Genomic DNA, 23,922 nt, shown 5'->3' on the forward strand with positions numbered 1-23,922 from the left:
TGGAATACTATGCAGCTATAAAAAAGAGAGACTCAAATTACCCTTTGGGATAGCATGGATGAACCTGGAAAATAGTACGCTAAGTGAAATAAGCCAAACCAAGAAAGACAAATATCACATGTTCTCACTTATTTGTGGAACCTAATGAACAAAAGGAACTGACCAACAAAATAAGACCCAAAGCAGGGAGGCATGGAACAGACTGACATACCTCAATGTGGGGTTGAGGGGATGAGAAGAGATAAACCAAAGAACTTACATACTTATATGCATAGCCCATGGTCACGGGCAATAGGGTGGTAAAGATGGGGAGGGGGTAGGGACTCGTAGGAGGAGGGGAAGAGGGAGAAAATGGGAAATATCTGTAATACTATCAACAATAAAAAATATATTAAAAAAATAAACTGTGGGGGGAAAAAAGACTGGATGGTAGACTCCCAACCTCAGTTACAAAGTGCTCCATAGGCTTACATCACCGTTTGCTCTACATAGAAGGGATGAAGTGGAAAACCTGGTTTTAGTCAAAGTGCAGTGTCTGTGCTGATTATTTCTGGCCAACCTTTAGAGCTACGCTGTCTTCATCTTTCCTCCACAAACTCCTGGGAGCCTTCTGTCTCTGGTCACTGGCACACACCCACAGTAACTGGTAATTCACTTTCACATTCATGATATAAAACTCAGGGGGGTCCGTCTGCCTGGCTCCCCTTCCCTCCTCTTGCTATTTGCTCCAGGCTTCAGTTTGAGGGTCTTCTCTGAAAGCATCCCCAACCAACACCCCCAGCCCCTAGCCCAGTGTCCCTTCTGTGAGTTTCAACAGCATTCTGTGTACATCACTATCTTAGATTTCACCGTGTTATAATATAGGGCTGTCTTGTCCATTAGCAAATTCTTTCTAAAAAAACACAATAACTTATTTATCTTTGTACTTCCAATATTCAACACAATACTCACACAATTAAAAAAAAATCACGTATTATATTCCTATAACAAAGGCATCAATGATTTTTTTTTTCAATTATCTGTGGTGATGTTCAACAGTCTTATCTAATAAGGAAGACAATCGAGGATACCCCGGGCCCTGCCCAGGTGTTCTGACTTAGGGTCCAGGGATGCCCTGAACCTGACTGGTCACAGACCCAGGGTGGTGGGGATGGTGCAGGTGTCCCCGAGGCAACTTGGGGCACCCCCATTTCTCTTGATGCTTTCTGATGAGAACCCCAGCAGAGGCCCTTCCAAAGTGAACCACTCACTGCGGGGCCATCCTATTTCACTTGCTCAATCCCTCTGTAATGTAGGCTTCCCTTTATCTCAATAATTAATAAAAATCTGCAGGGAGGAAGTAAGTTGTGGACAAGCAGGAGAAAGACAAACACATATTCTCACTTAACAAATTAATTGTTCACTTGGTGCCATGCAACTCCGTTGAGCACAGGGAAGAGTGATGAATAAGGCAGACTCAGTCTCTGACTCACGGCGGGAGCCCTATTTAAAACACAGAGGATATTTACCAATACTTTCAAAGGAAAAAATTCTTTACTGTCCAAAGGCGTATGCAGAGAAATGTCTGCAAAGATGATCTCAATCAAGAAAAAGGTTTCAGGAAGGAGGTCAGGTGTCCATTAAGAACAGAAGAGTCAAGATTAAGCTTCTGGTCTTTGGTATCCTGCTTGTATATCTAGCTGATGGTTTCTAAGAAACCTCTCTTGATGGCTAGTTAAGGATGTGAGGTCTCTCCAGGGACTCACTCACCATCTGGTGGCCATAGAGAGTAACTGCAAGACAGTATCTGCACCTAATGGTCTGCTGCACTATACAGGTTTTGATCAGATTTTCAAGGTTCAGCATTTGCCTTTTGAATGTTTTGGAATTTGCTTAACATGGGAAAAATTTCCCTCTTAAAAAGAAAAAAATGTTGCTTCATATACATATACATAAAGTTCCTAATAAGATGGTAACCAGAACAGATTCAAAAGGAACAAATTATTGGTGGTTTTTATCTTTAAAAAAAAAAAGAAAAGCCAGTAGATGATTAGATAAAACATGATAGCTTCAAGAGAAATAATGGGCAAAGCAGATATATAATTAAAAGCACAGGTAGGTAGTAACTGTTTTAACCTGCTCGTGGCAGTAACAGTCCATAGTTGAGTGCTGAAAACAATTGTTCCAGGAGATCTTAGAATATTGACAAAGATGATTTCACTTTTCAGAAACCATTCTTAGTTTGAATAGAATTTTTTTTTTATTGAAATACAAGAATTAAAATGAGATTCCTTTGAAATACAGAACTCTGTTGGTCACACTAAATAGTTCTAAATAAAAAACGTAGCCTGAAAGTTTCCAAGGTTAGTCTGGTAACATTTAATTTTAATTCTAGAAACATCACAAGTCTGAACCGTACCACGAAAGTATATCTGTGTTACTGTTTTGAGTTTTCTCTTGTGTATCAGACCCCCAAACTCTTGTGGAACTATGCTCTCTGGGTAGCAAAGAACCATGGTCCTATAACCCTACCAGTTCAAGAGCCAGCACACGCCACTTTCCCCCTGGGGCCTCCCATGATTTCCCTGCAGATGAAAGAGGAATATCTAACCTTCTTCTTCTTTGTTCCACTCCTTTAAGGAAGCTGTCATAGTCAGTCTTTTATCAGTCTTAGGGAAACATGCATTCATTTACTGTTTACTCCTGGACTGTAAATTGCTTGAGGGCAGAGTGGGTCTGTAGGTGGGGAGGTCAACCCTGAGCTCCTGTCTGCCATACATTGTTTCGTTATTCCCCATAACTTCACTGGCGAGGAAGCTCTAATCCTGTTTTAATAATTAAGAAACTGAGGTCCAAAGTAGCTTCGCTAAGTCTCACAGCTTGTAATGAGGAGGAGCGGAGAGATCCCAAGTGAACTCTGCTTGACCCTCTCCTGTAAGCCGTCTACATCACCGCTGCCTGGCTCACATAAATGACACCTCCCCTTCTCTAAGTTCCCCCCCACCCCCACCCCCCAGGCCCATGCCTAGCAAATAGCAGATGCAATACAGTCACCATATAGGACAATAAAGATGAGCTAGAAGCGTGCTGACAAAACAAGTGGATTACTAGTAGATCCTTGTTTTAATGTGGACACATGGTTTTATCTTCTATGCATGACAGGGACATTAACTCAATGCCACCAATTTTTTTTTTTTAAATATATTTTATTGATTTTTCACAGAGAGGAAGGGAGAGAGATAGAGAGCTAGAAACATCGATGAGAGAGAAACATCGATCAGCTGCCTCCTGCACATCTCCCACTGGAGATATGCCCGCAACCCAGGTACATGCCCCTGACCGGAATCGAACCCGGGACCTCTCAGTCCCCAGGCCGACGCTCTATCCACTGAGCCAAACCGGTCTCGGCTCAATGCCACCAATCTTACTGACCTACCATACGGGTGCGGTGATATGACAGCATGCAGTTAAAGGGTATTGATTTGGTAGTGCATCTGGAATTACGTGGAATGTCAATGTCTCCCACTTCTCTTTGTGTTGCATTCTGTCTGCACGAGAAACTATTTTTTATTCCTTGGGGATAACAGGGCTCCAATTATTGTGAAGAATGAAAGAAAGCAAGCCCTTAGCTGGATCCCTTGGCTTTCAGATACCGACACCGCTCCACCCCTTTTATCTAAGCGGCTGCTTCATATGCCATTTCACTAAGACAATGGGAGAGCTAATGGGACATTCTCAACGTCACTCAGAATTCCAATTTAGTACCGAAGTAATTTCAACTGGGGGAGAAGAAGGGGGAGGGAGGGGGATAGAGGGCCAGGGAGGGAGGGAGGGAAGGAGGGAGAGGATTCAGTATTTCTGCTGAATAAGAAATTATTTCTGTTGAACTTCAGCAGCCTCAAACCTGTTTTATTATTCAAAGGAGAAGAGGCACAGAACTGCCTGGCAGAATGCATTTACAGAATGTTCAAAGGTTTTTAGGGAAAAAAGGCAGAAAGTCAAAGAAGTAGAACAATTTAAGTTCTGCTTTGACTCTCCATAGAAACACAATGTTTCTGTGTCGTTGGTGGGAACAATGTCATTCAAAGCTCAAATTAACAGTCTCCAATTTACAATCAGAGCTTTAGCTCCTCTTTCCGAAGGGAGTCTGAGGACCTGGCTGTCGGGGAGAAGGCCAGATCGGCTGCTTTGACAAATACCCACTCCTGCATTTCTCAGCCCAGGTGTGGGAGCACGGTGTTTGAAGACATGTTTTTCTTTTCCTTTTCAGGATAGATATGCAGAAAGCAGAGTCAACTAAATGCATTATTCATGCATTAAAAAAACCCCACCTGGTTCTGGGGAGAAAATAAGTATTTCTGGAGAATTAAACAGCTATGTGAAAAATAAAAAACTGCTGTCCTCTATGACAACAGCCACGTGGACGCCGGGCCAGCAAGGTGAGCAGCTTAAGTGGTACAAATTCCTGGCTCATTTGGCACTCAGCACCTTTTCACTACTCAGCCCGGATCCCGCCTTAACATCCTACAAGGACTCTGTACAACACCAGCACTGTGCCCACTAGTCCCTTTGTCCCTAATGCTCTTTCCTCACCCGTCAAGGCCCAGAGTAAACGCTGCCTCTTTAATGAAACTTGCCCAGAGCCTCCCAGGCAGGGCTGGAGGCCAGGTCGGGGAATGCCAGAGGACAGATGGACTCTTGCTCTGTCCCCAACGTACGTGCCTGGGAGAGCCTTGATGATGCTGGTGTTTGCCAACTAGCAACACTGGGCGGTAGGACCTATTTAGGCTGCCAAATTACTGGGAGTCACGTGGGCGGAGAAGCTTTCACTCAGACATTATTCAGGGCGAAAACCTAGGCAGCCACCTGTGTATCGGAGTTCATCTCACTGGGCCCGGGAGCGCAGAGACACACGCAAGGCCACCCTTGGGCTCTTATCACAGTGTCATGTTGGAATGTGTCTTTTTGGAAAATCATGTCAGAATAATTGCCTTGAGCACAGAACAGGAAGGAGAGAGAAGAGTGGGCATGAGCGCTGGCCCGCAGGGGTCCCCCGGGGCCCGCAGGCCCTGGCGCAGGAAGCGAGACCTTACCATGATCACTCTCGGTTCCCGAGCGGCCCCAGTAGCGACGCCTCCGCTCCGGACTGTGTGCGTGCCGCTCCATGACCGCGGCTATAAACCGAGTATTGCTGACTGTGGAAGACAAGGACATTTACTCTGAACAGGCTCATTTGCATGTTGGGGTTGCTCTGTGGAGAGCTAGAATATGTCATTTTTTTTTTTTTTAAAAAGCTGAGGATTAGGGGAGCTGGTTTTAGAACTGGGCAGGGAGAGGTTCCTAATTATGTATCTCCACGGGCATCAAGAAGATAGGCTCTAAAGTCAGGGGTGGGGAACCTTTTTTCTGCCAGGGGCCATCTGGTTATTTATAACATCATTTGCAGGCCATACAAAATTATCAACTTAAACATTAGCCTGCTATTCTTGCTCAAACATTTAATTAACTCACCCCTAACACCTCGGCAGGACCAGACCAAATGATTCTGTGGGTCTTATACGGCCCGAGGGCCAGACGTTCCCCACCCCTGCTCTAAGTAGTTGAAGCCTACAGTATCTCAACACTAGTGGAGTTCTCTTTTAGTAAAGAGCTGCCCCTTTCCCCAGGTTGTGTACATTAGTTTAGGGATTAAAGAAAATGCATCCAGGACTATTCCCTTTCTAATACACTATGTTGGACAGTAATGAGGAGGAGAAAGAAATGGAAGGGTGAGGCCAAAGCAATGAATTCCAAAAAGAACATCATGAAAGCTTTTGAGATTTCCTAAAACAAAGCAAACACCTATACGTATTCCTAATGAAAACGGGGGAGAAGACCTCATCATGTCAAAGCCTCTTAAATTTTAATACAAGCCAAGAGGATATAAAAAGGAATATTTATTCCGGATTAGCCTCCTGCTGACACCTCTGCGCGAGGCAGCGGGATACTCACTGATGCCTCTGTCTTCGTGGCTGTCGTCGTCCCTTTCATCTCTGTCATTCTCCAGGTTGGACATACGCACTGACATTTCTACCCATCATTAAAAAGAGAGAAACATGACTATTTAATCAAACAAAACCAACGACTTTAATACCCTGCAGCGGGCTCGCTGGATGGCTGGGTGACAGCATTCCATCAAGAAGAACCCGATTTTGGAAAAGAAAAACGAATACCCCCCCTTTTTTTTTTAATAGAGGAGAGAACAGGAATCAGAAGAGGGAGAATAAGTGAACAATTGGACCTGACACTGATTTCTGAAGAGAAGAAAAGGTGATAGAGACTAACTCTGCTGAGACACCCAAAACAGAAGGAAACGGTCTCAAACCCCAGCCAGCCGACCGCGTGGATAAAATGGTGCCACACAATCGTATAAAAGGTCAGGCACAAGGCAGCCCTGGATGGCAGCCGCCCTCAGTGTACCCCACCTTACCGAGGGGGGAGAGCCTGGCGCCGAGCCCTGTCACTGAATCGGGCAGCATTACCCCATGATCCCCCCATCAGGATCGTGGCCACAGTCAAACAGGCCGACGCCCCTGTGTTTCTGGCTGCCAGGCGAGCTCAGCGGCTCCTGACCCGGTCCAGGAAGAATGCTGGGTCAGCCTCAGCTCCATACAGCCCGCTGAGCATACCCCTGGGAGCTTTACGGAATGGGTTGGGGAGGGGTGTGTGTGTGTGTGTGTGTGTGTATGGCCCCTTAAATGGTTTTGTCCCTTGCAAAGGAACACAGATACCACATTTAACTCTTTATGGAAGCAGTAATTACAGACTAATCATTTTATACCTGGCTTCATTTACCTATCCTGTCTTAAGAGATGTGATTATTCCTTTGACTGTGTGCTCATTCACAAAAGATATAATATAATAGGTAACACCAACAGAATGGTTCCTGTTCTTGCCCATAGTGATCTGGGGCCTCTGTGCTGGCCAGAGTTTTGGGGACAGCAAGGGCAACACATTTGAGCTGGGTGAAGAAGAACGTTTCCCACTCGGCATTCCAGCTCCCTGGCTGGCCTGCTCCAGAGCCGGTGTGGCGGGCGAATGCTGCGTAAGGGAGAGGAGCCAGGAATTTCCCAGGGACTCAAAAGGGGCTAGAGGAGCCAAGCAGGCTCGGGGGCCCTCTGCACCCCCTCTGGAGAGGCGGGAAGTGCAGCCCTGTTCTTATCAATGCTCAGAGGCCCACGATGCGCCACCATCCTTCGGCCCTGGAAGTACCTGCGGAGGCTGCTGCCCCTGCGGGAGCTTTGAGATTCTTTCCCTGCGAGCTCACCTTGGGCGGCCAGAGGAGACATGTGCTGATGGCTCCGGCGGTGAATCTGATGGCGGTAGGCGTACACGGCGAGGACCAGCACCATGATGCACCCCATGATGCCTCCGGCCACGGGGCCCACGGGGGCACTTTTAATCATGTTCAATGTGATCACCTCATCACCTTCATGAAAACAAACAGATGTCCCTTGTCAGGAATAGAGCGGGGAGGGGTCTGGTGAGGGCAAGGAGAGCTGCTCTCACCTTTGAATTCCTCAAAGATGACCCACAAGAATGTGGGAGCAGTGACTTCGTTTAATTCCTGGTTCTCAAATTAAATTTCAACGGAGTCAGAACACAATTAGCAAGATCTAGTAAAATGAGTGAGTCGATGAGAACCACTTAAACACACGGTGGCCAGTGCTGGGAGCCCAGCTCCCTGGGGTGGGGCTGCTCTTGGAAGAGAGATAAGAGTAGTGAGGGCAAGGTGGGTTCTTTGGGGTCAAGTGACTGAGTTCACAGGAATAAATGGCACCCCGTATAACCAATATGTGTTCAGAAAGATCCCACATTTCAAAGCTTGTGGGTTTCCTTCAAAACAGTGGTCGCCAACCTGTGGTCCGTGGACCACTGGTGGTCCGTGAGGTCTGAAAGGTTGGCGACCGCTGCTTTAAGGAAACCTTTGCACTTTTTATTTAATTTTTATAATATATTTTGTTGATTTTACAGAGAGGAAGGGAGAGGGATAGAGAGTTAGAAACTTCCATGAGAGAGAAACATTGATCAGCTGCCTCCTACACGCCCCTTACTGGGGATCAAGCCTGCAACCGAGCCTGCAACCGAGCCTTTGACCAGAATCGAACCCGGGACCCTTCAGACCACAGGCCGATGCTCTGTCCACTGCGCCAAACTGGCTAGGGCCACCCTTTGCACTTTTTAGACAGAAAACTGCAGGTAGGTATACAAAGTGACTTAGAACGTCACGCCCCCTGTGTCTAACCTGCTTCAGTAGTCATATGCGAGCTTTTCTTCTACTGATGGGCTAATGTGGGGAGTTGCTAGTAAACAAGGTATTCACTAAAGGCTTAAATATTTGCCTCTCCTGCCAGCTAAGCTTTAGGCATTTGTGCTAACTCTGTGAAGACACTGAGATCTCACCGTGGGATGCAGGTAGTATTTTTGAGGTCTTGGAGCCCAATCTCCGAGGCTTTCTCCCCTACAGTGATCCTGTCCCTCACCCCAAGCCACTCCAGCTGCATTGGGAAGCTCTGGCTTCTGTTGACCTCAATGGCCCTAAATAATGATTTGTGGCCACACGACTTCTCGCGCTGCAAACGTAGTGAGGGAAATGGATGTGTGGCGGTCCCTCCACCCACCATCGGCCCCGTGCTTCTGACAGCTGGGACTCACATTCAAACAACTCTGGGGTTCAGCCACGCGGAGATCAGGCCTGACATTTATCAGAACACGCTTTATGAGAATGAATTCCAGGCTTGCAAAACCTGGCAGGCCCGACGGCTGCTCACTCTGCTCAGAATATCTCGCCAGCTTTGGAGGAAATAAGCGGCCTTGGTTTTGTAATGAAAAATGACTGGCAAAGGAATCAGGGAAGCAGCGTAGAGGATCGTTTTAAGGTTTCTGTCCTTTTTAAAGACAGGAAAATGTGTCTTCAAGAATCAACTTATTATGGGTTCCCGGCAAACATACCTATGGCTCCCATGTCATCAGCGTAGGGACTTTTGGCTCCCACGATCCCCCCAAAGCATTCTTTCTGGGGCGCACAGTAGGCTTTGTCCAGGTGAGTCTTTCCATCGCTGTCCACCATGCACCACTCGCAGTCCAGCACACCAAAGCAGTCCCTGCCAGAGAGACGAGGCTGAGTGTTCCAGGAAACAGTGCCAGGCGGGGAGGGCACGTGGGCTGGGGCACCCAGCTCTCCAGATGTCCATTACTTACGAGTGCTCTGACTCCTCGAGCATCAGTTTCCTTTCCTTATAAAACCAGAATAGTAACAACCTGCTTTATGTCCCTCAACAACTTGGAAATGAGAGAAAGAAAACCGCTCTCTATGAATCCAACCATGAAATCCATGCAAGCATGGATGAGTGTGGGATTATTTAAAATCATCTTAAAAGGCCGAGTGGCCCCAAGGTTTGTTGGACTTTGGCCTAACACCACCCAAGTGTCTGGTCATAAAAAAAAAAAAAAAAAAAAAAAAAGAAGGAAGAAAAATATGGTCAAATAACTTTGGGAAATAGAGGTGAGTTAAACAGATTTTCTTTACTGTCAATTTCTTAGAGCTTTTAATAAGTTAAGTGTACTATGGCTCTAAAAGAATATTTTCTCACACTTAGTTGACTTTTGGTTACTGTATAACATTCCAATTTATTCCTAACATTCCTCTGCCAAAATCTACACCCAAAGTAGAACTGGCTTCCCTTTCTATCCACTAACTGTTTCATCAAATGGACGTCCAGCTCTATATATAATAAACGAATCACCTCACTCCCATCCCTTTAGGTCACCACAGCCTCTAGCATACTGTCTAGTCCCAAACACCCTAGGGAGGAGGAGGAAGGAGAAGAGGACACCCAGTTTTCAGTTCTCAAAACCACCAGGAAGCATTATCTGCTTTCTAAGAAATAAAATGGATAAGCTTCAATGCATCACACACAGAACCTTGACTGCTGGGTTCTGGAGCCCATGAGTTCCTATCCCGCCCTCTTGCGTCTTCATGCCATGTCCCCTCATTCATTTATTTTCACACTTTATCTCAAGAATAACTTCCCCACTCATGTGTCACATACGGTATAAATGCCAAGTAGCTGTAACATGTGAAAACTGGGTGAGCTTAAACCTGGTGGATAAATAAAAGGCTTATGGAGTATCAGTTTTGGATCTGAAAAAAACAGATACTACTTTTTAAAATACCAAGAAGACGCATAATAAATACCAGCTGGAAAAGCTGGCTGAGGCCGCTGGTCACTATATTTTACTGGGTTCTACTCTCCACACCATCACATTTATGTGAAAGCATCCCTGGGCCCTGCTCACCCGCTCTCCATCCTCTGACTGCACCTGCTGTTGACACACTGGTGAAGAGCATCTTGCAGGCCAGGGTCCGTAGCTGTGTATGTCACCGGCTCCTGGTGGACCTCGCAGCTTGGGTTTCTATTCAGGAGCAAGTCTGGAGGTTAGGACCACGTACATGCCAAGCTCATCATGCCCCTGGCCCCTACGGTGTCAGACAGATCTGGGTTTGAATCCTGGCTTTGCCACTTAGCTGAATAAAATCTTGGGCCAATCACTTAGCTATTCTGAGCTTCAATTTGTTCATCTTTACGTGCAAAAGAAATATCAAAAAATGTAGGAAAGCATAAATATTCAACAAAATAGGAATACATAAAATCGAAAATGGATGTTACCTCCCCTTACTCACCATTCTAAATCTTACTTTTCAGAAGTAACCACTGTTGTCGGTTTAATGGGGGTCCTTTTATACTTTTTTTCTATGCCTAAATAAACATATACAGTTGACCTTTGAACACACAGGCTTGAACTACATGGGTCCATTTATGCATGAGATTTTTTTCAGTAGGTACCTGTCTTGTTTTTGATCCATAGCTGGGAGCCTGCAGACACAGAGGGCTGACCGTCTGCATTGTTCTATGGCATTTTATACAATGGACTTGAGCATCTGTGGATTTTGGTATCCATGGGGGATCCTGGAACCAATCCCCCATATATATCGAGGGACAACTAAGTTTTTGGGGAGTCAAAAGTTATACACAGGCTCTAACCGGTTTGGCTCAGTGGATAGAGCGTCGGCCTACGGACTGAAGGGTCCCAGGTTCGATTCCGGTCAAGGGCATGTACCTTGGTTGCGGGCACATCCCCAGTAGGGGGGTGTGCAGAAGGCAGCTGATCGATGTTTCTCTCTCATCGATGTTTCTAGCTCTCTATCCCTCTCCCTTCCTCTCTGTAAAAAAAAAATCAATAAAATATATTTAAAAAAAAAGTTATACACAGATTTTTTGACTGTGTGTGTGTGTGTGTGTGTGTGTGTGGGTGGGTGCTTCCCCTAACCCCTGCTTTGTTCAAGGGTCAATTGTACTAATATGCATACACACAATATTCTTTCTTTTACGTTCTAGAAAAGGGACTTACCACAATTTATTTAACTAGTCTTAAAATTTGTAATTTGACATAAATAATGCTATGTTATGTGTGCACATGTGTGTATTAAATATATCTACATATTTATCACACAGTTAATTAGAAAACTAAGTGACTTAATGTATGTAAAATAAACGCCATAGGGTAGGCACTCGGCACATGCCTGTAACAGTCTCATATTTTTTGTGTATAGCACATATACTGTTAATCTTCCACAGCATTTACATTTAAACCTGGAAGTGGACCCCATTTTAAGGCACTATGGAACTTGAAATGTGGCTCACGAACAGTTAAATCAGAAGAATGAATCATCTTCTTATGCCCCAACCCAAAACAAATCTATAAACAAGACTCACAGCATCTATATTGTCCCCCAAAATGTATATATATACTTTGAATAATTATAAAGATAGTGTTTGTTAAAATACATTTTTTTTTTTACCGGTTTTCTGCATTGGTGAGGTTGCCAGTACACTCATTGACCTCCAGAGGGCACTCACAGGGACATTCACATTCGTTTTGTTCCATTCTGAAATGCAAAGAGAAAGTGACCATGCAGAAGGTCAATAATAAAGTACATGTTGTTCACATACCAGGGGAGACAAAACAAAACAAACCAAACAACACTTGAGCTAGTTAAAATGGACAGTAACGACGAAATGATGGCCAAAAGTTTAGATACACAATTGGCCTCATCCCACTGCCCTTTGGATAAGGCTGCTGCAAACAACATAGCTCTAAATGCTTCTGTAACCAGGACTTCCCTTTTCTCCAGGACACACACACAGCACTTTCTGTTTATTCTGCAGATGCCCCTTCAGAACGACTGGCATCAGTTAAATTATTCAACAGCATGATAAGCAGAGACTAGGACCCATAGCATATTTACCGGTGACAGTTGAGGCAGAGCCGATCCACCATGCTACAAGCACAGAAGGCAAGGGAGTCGCACGTTTCGTTGACAATGCCCACAAACGCATTGGTTCCTGGGATCCTCGCCAGTCTGTACTTAGAACAGTGGCTGCCGTGTACAAGGTTCGTCAAATCCCCCTGTAGACAACCGAGGTGTCAGAAGTGACAGACAACAATGCAAAGACTCAGCCCTACCACGGTGAAAACAACCTCTGCACCATCTGCTGAAAACAGCGTACAATAACACTTTGTCTCTGATTACAAAAGTAGGACATAGTTATGTTAAAATGTTGGAAGATAAAAATTATTTACAATCCCATCATAGATAATGCTCATTTAACAGCTGTATATACTTCATTTATTCTTTTAGCTACAATTATAAAATAAAATTTTCATGATTGTTTTTATAATCTGTTCTTTCCTTTTTAACACACAATACTATATCATACAATGAAAATAAATGCAAGAAGCAATAAAAGACAACTCTCCGGTAAGAAATAGTTCAGAATTTATTCAAAGGCAAACCAAAATAATCAGAAAACAGGCATTTGCACCCTCCCTTTAGATAATAAACATCTGTTCTTTTAGAATAATAAAATTATTTTAAAACCAAAGCCTCTTTAAGAGGCCAGCGTCCTGCTTCCAGAATTGTTAAACAATGCAAGTAAAGCAAGCACCCTTTTCTTCATTCTATAACAAGGAAGTGTGATAGCCAGTTTCTTGAGTTGTCACCATATTAGAAAATCAAAGATTCAAAGGTGTCATTGTAACACTGAGTGTGGCCATTTTTGCCTCCATGTGTACCCTATGTAGTAGCCAATTATTTAAAGGCACGCTTGTTTCCATGCCAGCATGCCCTACACCTGCGTGGTGAGGATAAGCCTAACTGAGAGCCCCAGCACTGAATGGGTTCTTAGAGGTCTAGGCAAATTTTCCACTGCCTGGAAAATGCCGGCCTCTACCATATAAGCAATAGTATAGGCTTTGCATCCTGTTAGCTCCAATAGCCAGGAATGCTCCAGGTCCATTTTGGAATAACTGATGCCATTAAGAAATGATCCTAATTCATACAGGGGTCGGCAAAAGCAGGTTTACAGCTGTGAGTACGTAAAACATAGTTTATTCTTGCATTATTATTTATTAATTATTGTATTATTTTCCATGTGAAATCTTGGTACAAATGATAGTAGATACCGGGTAAGTTAGAATTCCATAGGACAACCTTCCCTGGCAGCTTCCCTCTGACTACGCTCAGGTTTGTCAATGTCCCCTCTGGAGAGCGCGCTCCTCAGAATGACATGGGTTCTGAACGAAGGAATAACACTTTTCTTGTTCTGAACACACTCTCCTTTTCACATATTCATTTAAAAAATTCTTCTGTTCCTCCAGAAAACTGTTTTTGCTGTTGCTTTTTTTTAGACTAAGTAGAATTAGGATTTTCATTTAAGCTATCATATCTTTAAAATCAATTTTAATTATACATTTAGTGATGTAAATATCTATTTCAAATAAAAAGCTTTCTTCTTTTGGATAACTTTTTGTTTTAATTGTTGGTTCCAACATTACCTGTTTTAGTGCTCACCCAGCTAGGATTACTTACAAATTTATTTAGGTAAGTTTGCAGTCCCTCAAATCATAGAGTATTCTAAGCTAAAGAAAAGGAAGGACTTTTGGATGATGTACATGAGAACTCCCATCTTACAGGGTGGAAGACCAAGAGCTGACATAAGTTAGCTTTACAAATTTTAGGAGACGTAGTGATGTCTAGAAGACAGGAAGAGAGAAACACGGTGCCGCATGTGTTCAGAAAAGAGAGTGGGACAGGCGTTAGGAGACATTCAGTGTCTTTAAGCAAACAACACTGAGACAAAATACCCGGTGGGAGCACTTACAACAATCACTTCTCTACTCTGGGCTTTATATCCCACCATTGTCATATTGGGGGGCTGGACTCGGGTCCTGTCCTGTAATTCTATAATTCTAATTCAATGGAACAGCCAAGAGCAAGATAAACATCAGCATTACTCTACTTTATATTCCATAGTGGGAAGGGATGCGAGAGTGTTAAGGAATAGACTTACCACAAGGCTAGTGTTGAACTTGTAAAACCTCTGTACTGTCCTGTCACTGAAGCTGTTGCACAAGTTTTTCTTGACGAAGTTGGGGTGGTTCAGGATGTCATTTGCTACCAGGGGCTCCTAAGAAGACACAGGCCACGTAATTAATGAGCTGCAGGCTGCGGGAGAGCTGAGCTACCTGCTTTGCAACAAATACCTTGTGGGTGATGTGCTGCTGTTCCACAGGCGCGTGGCCTTTGGGGTCAATGAGGGTCGGATGTGCCACCAGGTAACCCCTGTCCTCCATGATGAAACACCTGCACCAACACAAGTGACAACCCTCAGTCGCTGGAGCTGTTTTTCTGTGCTTTCACAGAGCATTGGTCTTGCTAGCCCTAAAACAAGTTGCATTTATTCCAGGTTCTCAATAAATATTCATTGATAAAATGGAAGACGACTGGCAGTCAGGTAAACAGGTACATCCTTCTTGAGGGGTGGATCAGTTTAAGATGAGAGCGTTACATCTGCCTCTGACGTCACCTACAGTTCATACAGAATGTGACCACCCAGTCCAAGGAAGATGGGCTCGAAGATCTTTGGCAAGGATGTATAAGCAAGAAGTTAATTCTTTATTTTGAGGAGGGAGATTCTGAAAAGAGTGGCCTTGAATGTTTACAGGCACACACTTGAAGTAAACCATACAATTTCTCCTTTTGATGATAAGCATACATAAAATATGACATTCGGGAGACATAAAAAATATATTGGATGGAAATACTAAATAAGTAAAGTCAGAACTGCTTTAATCAAGACTATATTCTGCTCTATTTTACTCTACACTCTTCAAAACAATTTGCCATGAATCCTGTATTTCCCCATTAAGGGCCAATGTGAATCTTAGCGGTGATATGAAGCATGGGTCATGAGATTGAAATAAGAACGCTATTTTTAAAAGTGGCCTGCATTAAATCAAGGGAATGCCTTTGCTTTGATCAGACATGTTCTTTTGAAATTCAGGCGGAAAAGACTTTTAGTTCCACGAGCCTCTTTCTGGGGAAATGTGAAAGGAACAATCTAAGCATCTGAAATATCTCACAAGGACTTTGGTTTAATAACTAAGTTAACATCAAAAGTGCTACCCAAGAGTACCCTCTGGTCTTTCTAACACCCCAGACATAGGAACCCTCTAATTACTGACTTCTAAAGAAACATGAGCTTTCAGAGAATCCTGTGCCACAGTTACACTCTCTGTTATAAGCCAGGTCTGTTTGTCTAAATCACAACTGGCGTCTTAGAAAAACTTTCTTAATAAAACACTCAGACCACGGATTCAATTTCTGGTCCTGACCATGACACTGTAGTTGCCATTCAACTAGAGAAACCTGACATCATTTTCCTTGTATTTTGCAGCTAGGAAGGAAATGGTGCCCCCCAAAAGCTTACCTTATTTTGTTGCCGCCATCTTGGTTACAAACAGGCAATAAGTCCATCAGAACCTTGTAGAAGTATCTAAGCGTGAAGTCAATGCCCATCACAGCCACAGTGTGACCAGAAGACATCTGTGTACTTCATGTGAACAAGATCAAGAAGAGGAGGCATGGTTATTTAAAGGTAAAAGCCATGCTCATCATAAGGACATTGTATGGTATGAGCAATGCATGCCTACTGTTCCTCCACACTTTCCACCCCTATAAAAACCATCAATTAAATGACTGAGCTAGCGTAACATGGAGATGTGATGAGAGGAAAAGTTAGGATGAAAGGTAGAAGTTTCTAAAAAAAGAGACCAGCCCAAATAAGGTGCAGCTGTGGAATATGGCTAGTCCTGACTACAGGTGTTCAGACAATGACTGGACTACTCTTTGGCAAGAACATGAGGGTGGGAGGGAATAGGCATCAAGTAGCAGGCTGGATGCATGGCTACTATGGTTCCTCACACCCGGGAACCTATAGACAAGGAGCCTGAGTCATCCCCTTAATTATAGGTAGAGAAACTGAGATCTCCCAAAGGTTAACTGACTAGTGTTAAGGTCACAAAAAAATTTAGTAAAAACAAGTTTTCCTTCTATAATACTGACGTTGGCTCCATGCAAAACACAACTCATATTTTAGAACAAGACTTTCCTGGTTCATAGGCCAGATCTTTCACCTAGTCTCAAAAACAGGAGTGCCAAGGAAGACAAAGTTGGGCAGTACAACATGATGCTACCCTTTTAGCTCTGGAATCAAGCAGATCTGGGATCAAATCCTGACCCTGTTGGCTTCTATCTTTGTGGCTCCTGGGACAATATTTCACCTTTTAAGCTTCAGTTTTCTCATCTGAAAGTGGGGATAATTATCTAGTTCATAAAGCTATTAAATGAGGTAGTATATTTACAGTACTTAGCAAGCTGCCAAACATATAAAAAAATACCCAATAAGGTGTTTTAGTAAAAGTTATTCTAAAACACACACACACACACACACACACACACACACACACAACTATATAGGGCTTAAAACTGAGCTGTGGACAGTATGAATTCATTATTCTTTCAGAGAAATTGCCGGATATGTATCAGAAGCATTGGCTTCTCACTTGGAACCTAGGTTCTTCTTAATCCATGTCCACGAGCAGTTGAAAGGGCTTGGTTACGTGGCCCCTTTTGTGGCTGGGAGTTTTCAAGGTTTACCCAACATGGCACATTCCAAGAGTCCATAATTATTATCGTCCACCCAACTGATCTCTTTATAAAGAAAACACCAAAAGAAAAATGGCAATGCTATTGACAAAAATCTTAAAAATTTTCATTGGAAAGTTCAGAAGGAACTTCCCCAAGTGAAATCCTCTTTTGGAAAATCAGGATTTGGGAGTGAAATTAGCCGTGCCATGTAGACAACTGACTCCTTCTAGTTACTGTCAACATTGAAACTAACTTTCTATCACCCCAGACCGCATCCCCATTCCAAACCCCCTTCCCCAAAATAACCGCTGGAAAAAAGGGACCATAACCCATACTAAAATTTCTATCAGAGTTTTGCTATCAAAGTGTGGCATGGGATGGGGGAGGATCGTGTGGGATTATCTTTGAGAGGGTATTGCCTCAATAAGAGCCTCATTATTACTGAAGTAACTTAAATTCCACCCTGAAAGAAATTAATGACTTAATACCTTACATGGGATTTGTGCTTCATAGCAAATGTTTTCCTGAAGAATCAGTCAAAAGAAATTTAAACCTCTTTTGGCTGTCCAGGAGAGTGATGAGTCTAAATAACAGCCACCATTGCGATAATAGTAACAGCTTCCATTTACTGAATAGTCACAACTGATAGGCACTCTGGTATCATTTCAATGATGTCTTCACAGAAAACTTATGAGGCTTTATCATTTCTAGGGAACTGAAGCTTGGGCAAGATTAAGTATTTGGCCAAAGTCTCACAGCGAACAACTAGTGGAAGCAGGAATTTAAAGTCAGTGTCTGCAACTCCAAAGTATATAATGCCCCTAACCATTAGGTTACACTGTCTCCTTAAGAGGTTCCAAGCAATTTTACATGATCTATTCCATCTCCTGCAAAGATGTCAGAAAGGAATTATAGTTCCTACTTAATGAATGAAAAATTAGGTTTAGAATGGTTAGGAGACTTAAACAAGATTGATCACCTTTTATTTATGATACAGAGTCCAGTATGGAAATCTGGCTCTTTCTGCACTACTTCAGTTGCCTCAGTAAAAAATACAACTCAGGTTTTTGGGACAAGTTAAGATGATGTCCTCTGTTTGACTGTCATCTGCTCCAATATGATCCACATGCTGAAGTAAAAGCATGCATACTGCCCATGTAAGTCTAACATTCATATTTTACCTGCATTTCAAAAATGTACACTGTTACCATAGCAACTCTCAAAGATTACCATAGAAAAATCAAACAACGCTGACATTTCTACGTACAATAGACCACGCAGTTTGTGAGATTTTCTCTGCCAAGGACTCAAATGATCAGTCCCTAATCACTGACTGTACTTCATCATCTTTATCAGCATTATCATTCTCCAAAGAGGCACACCTCGATTGCCAGGCCACTAATGATGTTCTTGGAAGAATCTGATAAGTGAGCGTTGAGTTAGAAAAGCTCCTCCCCAAGCTATCAGCCAAACCACTGGCATAAACCAACGATAAATGACGATGCATCCTGATAAGCTGAACATCAGCTTAAATTCTCTCCTCTGACCTATGAAAATACCAGAAATTTAAAGCACAAATGGAATGATGATAAAAATAACTGCTACTTATTTGGGATTCGATACTGTCAAGTAGAGGGCTAAGCATTTTACACACATCACCTCATTCAACATGGGCATTATTGTCTCTGTTGTGCATACGAGGCCAGGAGGACAGGGAATAATAATAATAAGTATATAACATGTATTGAGCCCTTACCATGTGCCAGGCACTGTTCTAAGAGCTTCACATGCATTATTTAATGTAATCATTGAAGAATCTTTTGAGATAGAACCAAATATTCCTTTCATAGGTTAAGAAACCAAGGCAAGAAGGAACTTGTTTATAGTCATACAAATAGGAAGTGGCAAATCTACTTTTTTAGAGCAGAATCAGATCTGAGGAGGAGGTTAGGCTCTCAAGCTGGCACATGAGGCCAGATTCACTAGCAATAATTTGAAAAAAACTGCCTTTGCAGAGAGCCCATCTACCAATACACCCATTAAAGCTACAGAGGCTTTGCTTGAGAACCAGAATAGGTGGTTGACTTGCATGATAAACTGTGTTGAATGAAAAGTACATGGCTTTAAATAAGAAAAGCACACTCAGCTGAGAAAAATGTTCAAATAACAAGTCCCCAAGACTGTACATTGATCAAGGCAAGAGCGGGTACTTATTCCTGGAATTCATTCTCACTGAGGGACTGGTGGACAGAACCCAGGATTTAAACGGCCATTTAACTCTTGCTACACTCAAATAACTAACCTTGTGTAGTTTAAACACACTCTAAAAACTAACCAAAATAAGGAAATTGAATGCAGGTATTTCTCATTTGAAAGCCCATCACATTTCCATCATGCTCCATTTGGACTAACGCCGTAAATATTTATAAGTAAACTCAATGGAAATTCTTCCACCCATTCAAACCCCAACAAAAACATGTACATGTGCATATGCACATGAGCATAAAAACCTGCACCTTCCTGTGGCAACCCCACTCCACCAACAAAAGGAATACTGTATAGAAGGCAGAAGGGAGAGCTGAGGGGTGTGGAGGAGTGGCCAGGTGGGACAAGCCTGATGGAACGCCAGAGACTAAGGAAGAAACACACGGGTCGTTGTTTGCGACCTGTCTCCCAATAATATCCTTCAGAGCCCATTCCATTGTCCTCAAAGGCCAAGGTGACTGCTGTCCCCTCAAAGAAATCACCTTTGTTTACTTTTTCTCAACTGATCAGTGTAGGAGGGATGCTAAGTCTTGCTATTCAGACAATAGTAGGGGTATGCCTAGCAGATGGTCTGTTAATGAAAGCATGGGAAAAAATCTGTTCTAACTGAGCGTTTCCTTGTTTACATGTGAAATATTGTATGATGGGAGCGGCTGATTGAGCCAAACAGATACAGTGCCCTGCAAAGGAATCAACACTTGGCTGGCGGCAGGGCCCTGCTTTCCACGGAGACACAGGTCATGATTGAAATTCCACACAGAGCTGCTTCCAAATTCTTACTCCCAATGAACCTGCCTTAGAAGAATTTACCGAATGTCAATCACTTGGTATATAATGAGCACCAGTGAGAAGCATAAGGTTGAGCAAGGAAATCTGTCTCCCATAAATTTTAAGGTATCATTACAGGTACTTGTCAAAATATGGTCTTTCTTGGTCACTAGGGAAAAACAGCTATTTGTATAATGAAGGGATTAAAACAGTTTAATGTGTTTGACTTGCCTCTCCACCCAACATTTCACTGACATTTGTAGTTTAAATACTGAAACTTCAAAAGCAGGAAATATACAGCACCCTAAATATATTTACAGTGATACTGACATTTTATAGCATTCCTGGAAAATCAATTTTCAAAATGCCTTTTTATTTTTCAGGAGGCAGTGGGAGGACAAAATGAAAACAACAGACTCCTATATGGTTCTAGAGCAGTGATGGCAAACCTTTTGAGCTCAGCGTGTCAGCATTTTGAAAAACCCTAACTTAACTCTGGTGCCGTGTCACATATAGAAATTTTTTGATATTTGCAACCATAGTAAAACAAAGACTTGTATTTTTGATATTTATTTTATATATTTAAATGCCATTTAACAAAGAAAAATCAACCAAAAAAATGAGTTCGCGTGTCACCTCTGACACCAGCGTCATAGGTTCGCCATCACTGTTCTAGAGTTCGACTGCAATACAAGAGGAAATAAATGTGATGTCTTGATACTTTTCTCCCTTCACTGAGAATGCTCCCTTCTTTCAGAAAACACTCTCTGGTAATGATTAATTGTCAGGCTCCTATTGCTATTTCTTTGATTGGGGTAAGCCTGGCATTTCTACAAACTGCTCTAGTGAATCTAACATCCTTCTTTTTCTTCTTCACAAGCATCATCCTGGCTGCCAAGAACAGGGTAAGAGCTTCTCATGACTCAACCATGACAGCCTTGTGAGGTGTTATTATCCCCATTTTACAGATGGCAGAGGGAAGCCCAGGGAATCCGAGAGGACATGGCTAAAGAAGACACTCAAGCCCTGGCCGGTTTGGCTCAGTGGCCAGAGCATCAGCCTTCGGACTAAAGGGTCCTGAGTTCAATTCTGATCAAGGGCACAAGCCTGGGTTGTGGGCTCGATCCCCTGTAGGGAGCGTGCAGGAGGCAGCTGGTCCATGATTCTCTCTCATCATTGATGTTTTTATCTTTCTCTCTCCCTCTCCCTTCCTCTCTCTGTAATCAATTAAAACATTAAAAAAAAAAAAGACAATCAAACCTCAGCTTGCTTCACTTCAAAGGCCACGCTTTTGCCATTAACCTATTTAAATTTTCAAAATACCCTTGCCATGTTCAAGAAATGACTAAGAACTAATGAAAATATTACCTGGATGAATGAATTGTATGGCTAATAGTCACCACGTAGCCAGCTCCTCCAACATCTAAGTAAGGGCCAGTCAAGGAAATCAACCCTGGATTAGCTACTGCATGGAGATACCTAGTAGAGACCAAAGAAAGTTACATTACTTTAGGATATGAACAACTCTGTGAATTCCAAAGAAACGGGATCTGTTAACTCAAAAATATATTTATGGGGGACTGGATGAAAAAAGTGAAGGGATTGAGAAGTGCAGATTGGTAGTTAAAAAATAGTCATGGGGATGCAAAGTATAGCATAGGAAATATAGTCACTGACATTGTAATAACTGTGTATGGTGCCAGTTGGGCACTGGAAATATCAGGGAGAATGCTTTGTAAAGTACATGATTGTCCAACCACTACTGAATACAACTGTAATTGAAAAAAAGTTTAAAATGGTAAAAGTATTTACTATAAATAGTGCCTATGTTACAATAAAATTCAAAAGGGTTCATATCTTTTATGTCTGACCATAGTAGCATCAATACAAGAGGTCAAGAAAATCTATAAAATTTTCCTTTAAAAAAGATACGAAACTCAGGATATGTCTGAGCTTTTAACAAGACCTATTGTCTAGATCAGTGGCACCCAACCTTCTTTTTGGCCATGCCCCACCTAAGCATCTCTAAAATCCTGATGCCCCGCATGACATATAATTCTTATTATTCAAAAAGCGAACTCCTGTTCATGTGGAAGAAGTCTAACCATTAACTTGATCTAAACAAGCTTCCAAAGAACATGGCATCCATGAAAAAGAAAAATAAAAGAACGACAGCTGAAGTACCGAGGAAGAAATCACTAAGAAATTGTTAAATAATAATAATAATATGAAGTGATATGAAAAAATAGCAAATAGTTTCAAAACATATAATAGAGAACTGAAATGCATAAATATGTCATAATATATATTTATATGCTGTTTATGAGGCCCCTAGAACCATAACAAATGCAAAAAATTCACTGTTAATACCTCTGGAATTGCCCCTCTTAAAAGTCAAATTGCCTCTCTGTGGGGCGGGTGCCCCACCTTGGGAACCACTGGTCTATATATTTTAGAGGCTAAAATAAAAATAAATTAATGAATGAAGTAGAAACAAATACAATTGGGCACGTAAAAATGCATCCTGGATTGGGAAGGGTGGGGAAACAGGCAGTAAAACAAGAGCCGACTCATGAGTGACTTAGTTACCAAGCAGCACAAGACTAGATATCTTGTCTTTATGCCCAAATTGCTCCCCTGCTATACCATCTGACTAGCATTTGTTTTTGAAAATCAGAGAAAAAGAAAGGCCAGAAGTAAAAAAAAAAAGTTTTTGAATTCATACTTGTTTATTTTCCATAGGTCACACCTGAGCTGTAATAGGATGCCATAAACATGCGCAGTGACATTAAGTATGCCCACTATAGACACACTGCACACAAGGTAGAATCCAACGAACTACTAGGAATGGAAATGGCTGAACATAAAGCATTTCAGTCTCAAAATTTCAATGAAGAGATGAAGACACTGAACACAGAGGAAACCCACAAAGCTGTTGCTAGTACATTAAAAGCAACAACACACTATGCAAAAACATGTTTTCACTGCCACGAAAGCACCTTCTTTGGTGTGACCGCCTGAAGTTGCTTTATAGTATGTACTTATCATGTCTCTCCAGGGTTTGGGGGGGGAACCTTTGATAATGGAAGCCCCGAAAACTCACCATTGTCTCCTAGTGGGATCAAATGCTTTGTCCATGAGGGAACCAGGATAAATTCTGAGGACGCCATTGGGTGTTGCTATGTAACGGCGGACAATGTAAGTGTTCAGGCTACTCATTTCCATTTGTGTCATCCATTCATCTGTGACGTGGCTGGTAGCCATTACTTCATTTCTGACAGAGAACTGGGAGACAAAGGAAGACATAGCGGGGATCCTTTAAGACGCACATGAAAGGAGAGGGGACCGCTGGCAGCGCTGCCCAGCGCTCTCTGGCAGGGAAGCCAAGCCCAATTACTTCTTCCAAGTCTTGCCCCAGCAGATGGGCACAGCCACACTTGGGGGAAACAAAAGCTTACTGAAATGCAGTCCGTGGATGTGGGAATGGGATTTACTCCATTGTTCATTTTAGCGAGGCTTTCTGCGTTTAAGGGGACAGATCCTACAGAAGCATATCTCACACACACACACACACACACACACACACACACACACACACACGGCAGCTAAATCTCTGCTCCTTAAATGTCATCATAGTGATCTCAACAGACAGTAGGGGCACTTTTCTTCTCTCTCCTGGGAAAAACAGGCCTGGGAAAGTGTCACTGGTCTCTAACTCTCACACCCTCCCTCCCCCCTAGAAAACCCCTCGTGCATTCTAAGGCCTGAAAGGGCTTGTTCATCTGGCTCCCGGGCTTCTTCATCCATCAGAAGGGCCA

At 42.8% G+C, this 23,922-nt stretch overlaps 1 protein-coding gene across 1 annotated transcript in view; it reads right to left on the bottom strand.

The window, feature by feature from the left end:
* CACHD1 (cache domain containing 1) overlaps positions 1-23,922 on the bottom strand; it is a 137,332-nt gene that overhangs the window by 4,949 nt on the left and 108,461 nt on the right. The window contains exons 14-25 of the mRNA XM_081085711.1: positions 23,208-23,389; positions 21,473-21,583; positions 15,852-15,974; positions 14,626-14,725; positions 14,433-14,549; positions 12,329-12,489; positions 11,882-11,968; positions 10,318-10,434; positions 8,971-9,122; positions 7,286-7,447; positions 5,971-6,048; positions 5,073-5,174 (exon numbers count right to left, since the gene is read on the bottom strand). Coding sequence (XP_080941837.1) covers positions 5,073-5,174; positions 5,971-6,048; positions 7,286-7,447; positions 8,971-9,122; positions 10,318-10,434; positions 11,882-11,968; positions 12,329-12,489; positions 14,433-14,549; positions 14,626-14,725; positions 15,852-15,974; positions 21,473-21,583; positions 23,208-23,389 — 1,492 coding nt within the window. The remainder of the gene's footprint in view (positions 1-5,072; positions 5,175-5,970; positions 6,049-7,285; positions 7,448-8,970; positions 9,123-10,317; positions 10,435-11,881; positions 11,969-12,328; positions 12,490-14,432; positions 14,550-14,625; positions 14,726-15,851; positions 15,975-21,472; positions 21,584-23,207; positions 23,390-23,922) is intronic.

This window comes from Myotis nattereri (assembly GCF_964212035.1).
Source record: "Myotis nattereri genome assembly, chromosome: 3".
Classification (NCBI taxonomy): domain Eukaryota; kingdom Metazoa; phylum Chordata; class Mammalia; order Chiroptera; family Vespertilionidae; genus Myotis; species Myotis nattereri.